General features: G+C 37.9%; 1 protein-coding gene across 1 annotated transcript; it reads left to right on the top strand.

The window, feature by feature from the left end:
- Positions 1-953: 953 nt before the first annotated feature.
- LOC117123646 (chromatin target of PRMT1 protein-like) lies at positions 954-1,964 on the top strand. The gene has a single exon (XM_033269645.1). It carries the CDS (start codon positions 954-956, stop codon positions 1,962-1,964), a length of 1,011 nt encoding a protein of 336 aa, XP_033125536.1.
- Positions 1,965-2,763: the final 799 nt, after the last annotated feature.

Here is a 2,763-nt window from a genome sequence, read left to right as displayed (position 1 = left end):
ATATATATCAGTCAGTTGTATGAGATAAAATGCCTGGGAGTTTAAACTGCACGATATCCTTTGTCTCTGTGGTCTAATGCCTTGACAGCGAGAGGTTGCAGGTTCGAGTCTCATCAGAGACACCTTTTTTCATACAACTGACGAAAAAGGAACTTGAACTCGTTGATGAGCTATGCTTGATACGAATTATTACAACATGTTCCTATTTGAGCACTCTTATTATTTTTCATTTATTTGTTTTATATATAAATAAATAAATATATATATATATAATATATATATAGGCCTAATATAATTTAAAGGCATATGGGACATATTTGTATGATATATAATTTTTAAAATAATAAGTATTTTAAATCAAACTGATAAATATTAGTTTGCTTTTTTACTTTAAAAATACAAATGGGCCTATTAAGAAAGGTGTTGTCTTGATACAGTAGGGGTTTACATGTTTATACAGTATAACCATATAACTAATTCCTTCATGGTATAACATTGCAAAATCTGAACACCACAGTAGATAAAATTGTATCCTCTCGCTATAACAAAATAAGAATAATACTCGTGACTAATGATGTATTAACTCGTGATAAATACAGCTAAAGGAAGTAGAGTTCAGCGTAACAATGACACTCAACGTAGGCTTGACGTTTCAAAGTGCGACCTTGGTTCGGCGATTAAGTGTAGTGTGCGTTGGTCGACCCGGATATATTTTATACAGAATTACTATTATTCTGACGTTGTCAGCGAATTACCATGGTTAAACAAAAAAACGTTCGGTCAACGTTGTTGTTTTGAATGAATCATCGACAACGACCACCGTATATAATCAGCTTCGGATAGGTCTCCATCATCAGTTTGAGCTGTGACTTACGACCAGTACATTCAAGAGCGAAAAGCTTGTTTTCAACTTACCGTGTAGAACTTTTAAAGTCTTACATTAATTTATTAACATGTACAGCTTACGATCAAAGGCATCAGACATGACTCAAACCGAACAGCCTGAAGCAGGAGATGTAGAAATAGTCCAAACACAGGGAAAAGACCAAGGTGCCTCAACCAGTGAAGCTACCACCACTGAAGATAGACCGTCTATCGGTGCTGGAGATAAAACAACCGCTGGTAGCAACGTCGAGAGTCAAGTTGGCAACGAAGAAGAAACCGATCCACAAGAAACCGTAAATAAAAGGAAGAAAGGAAAACAGACAAATCAAGGGATTCGTAGTGAAGTAAGATTTGCTCGTCATGCTTTCCCAGTGAGAGGTAGAGGTTTCGCATGTAGAGGAACTGGTTTCCTAGGATACGGTGGGCGTGGAGTTGGTCGACGAGGTAGAGGTGGACGAGGATTGCATACCCGTGGATTTGGTCTTCGTGGGATGTTTGGCTTAGGACGTCGTGGCCGAGTATTCTATGGTGGCCGAGGATTTGGTGGACGAGGATTCGGTGGACGAGGTTTTGATGGTAGACCTGGTGAGGAGAGTGATATTGATAACGAAGAAACATGGGCCGATCCAAGAATGGCATTTAAAGAATGGGGAGAAGATGCTCAGACAGGAGATCAACCTGGTGTATCATCTATGGAAAATGACGGAGAACAGTGTACAGATGACGAAGCGGATGACCACACTGGTGGTGATGAAGAAGATGATGCACCTCCATGTACCTGTAGGGGAGACATGTTTGAAGCAAGAGGAGGGCGGGGAAGAGGTGGATGGGGAAGGGGCGGAAGTGGTCGGGGCTTCGGTCAAGATCCTAGAGGCATGACGTTCCCATGTCGAGGAAGTTGCCAAAGATCTAATCGCCCTCCTATGGGTTTCATGCCAGATCCTAGAATGGGTGGCTTTACTCGTCCTCCGATGTTTTCTCGTCGTGGCATGCGTCCACCATTCCCACCACATGGAAACTTTGGGGGATGTGGGTTCGGAGGGCCTAGGCTACCATTTCGACCAATGTTTGTGCGATAACTTTTTAACCGAAGTAAAATAGCAAACTTTTCCTAACTTATTGACAGACATAAATTGTTTAATTTTAATACAACTTGACCATGTAAAAGCAACTCGTTTCAATCTTAAATGAAATTTGTTTTCTATATTTTTAATAAGCATTGGACGTTGATGGCATGTTTGTCGAACTAATATAAGTAGGCCTATTTAAAAAATGAAAACCAAATATTGTAACGGGACCGTCTATCTGCCCTTCTAAAATCTGAATTTGAAATTTCATGATTAACGAATTGGAATTTCTGACTTAAAAAGAAAGATATTTATTGATGTGGAACCTACATTAACTCAGAACTACTAATTACATTGGGATATGCTAGGCCAAGTACTAATTTACGTAATGAATTAAGGCCTACATTGAAATTCTCTATAATTTTGAATTAATCTAAATGTGATATACATGGCTGATATATTGCCAGATAAGCATAACTGTACTATTTTAAGACGTTTCGAATGCCAATATCCTCACAAGTAGGCGTAAAATGAGGAATTAAGCCAATGTGCGTTTGTAAAAAGCTCAAATTCATTCAAATTTGTAAATAAAAACTGTAAATATTAACAGAATTTTGACTTTTGTTTTCAATTCAAATCTTGCTTTTAACATTGGCCTTTTAATGATGATGACAACGGCCTGATTGATATGGCGAATGTGAGATAGTTTCAAAGAGATTAATGATAATATTTTGGTATCAAAATTTATATTTTTATGAATTCTTGAACATTTCCGACAATTGTAGTATTCTAAATTTGCTCGAGCTATGAT

Source organism: Anneissia japonica, unplaced genomic scaffold, assembly GCF_011630105.1.
Source record: "Anneissia japonica isolate Jap-2015-1 unplaced genomic scaffold, ASM1163010v1 scaffold287714_len2871179_cov188, whole genome shotgun sequence".
In the NCBI taxonomy this organism is placed as follows: domain Eukaryota; kingdom Metazoa; phylum Echinodermata; class Crinoidea; order Comatulida; family Comatulidae; genus Anneissia; species Anneissia japonica.
The sequence above is the reverse complement of the archived record's forward strand: the minus strand, read 5'-3'. Positions and strand labels throughout refer to the sequence as shown.

Excerpts from the sequence above, each read along its gene's own strand:
- LOC117123646 (XM_033269645.1), top strand. The coding sequence starts at position 954 with ATGTACAGCTTACGATCAAAGGCATCAGACATGACTCAAACCGAACAG.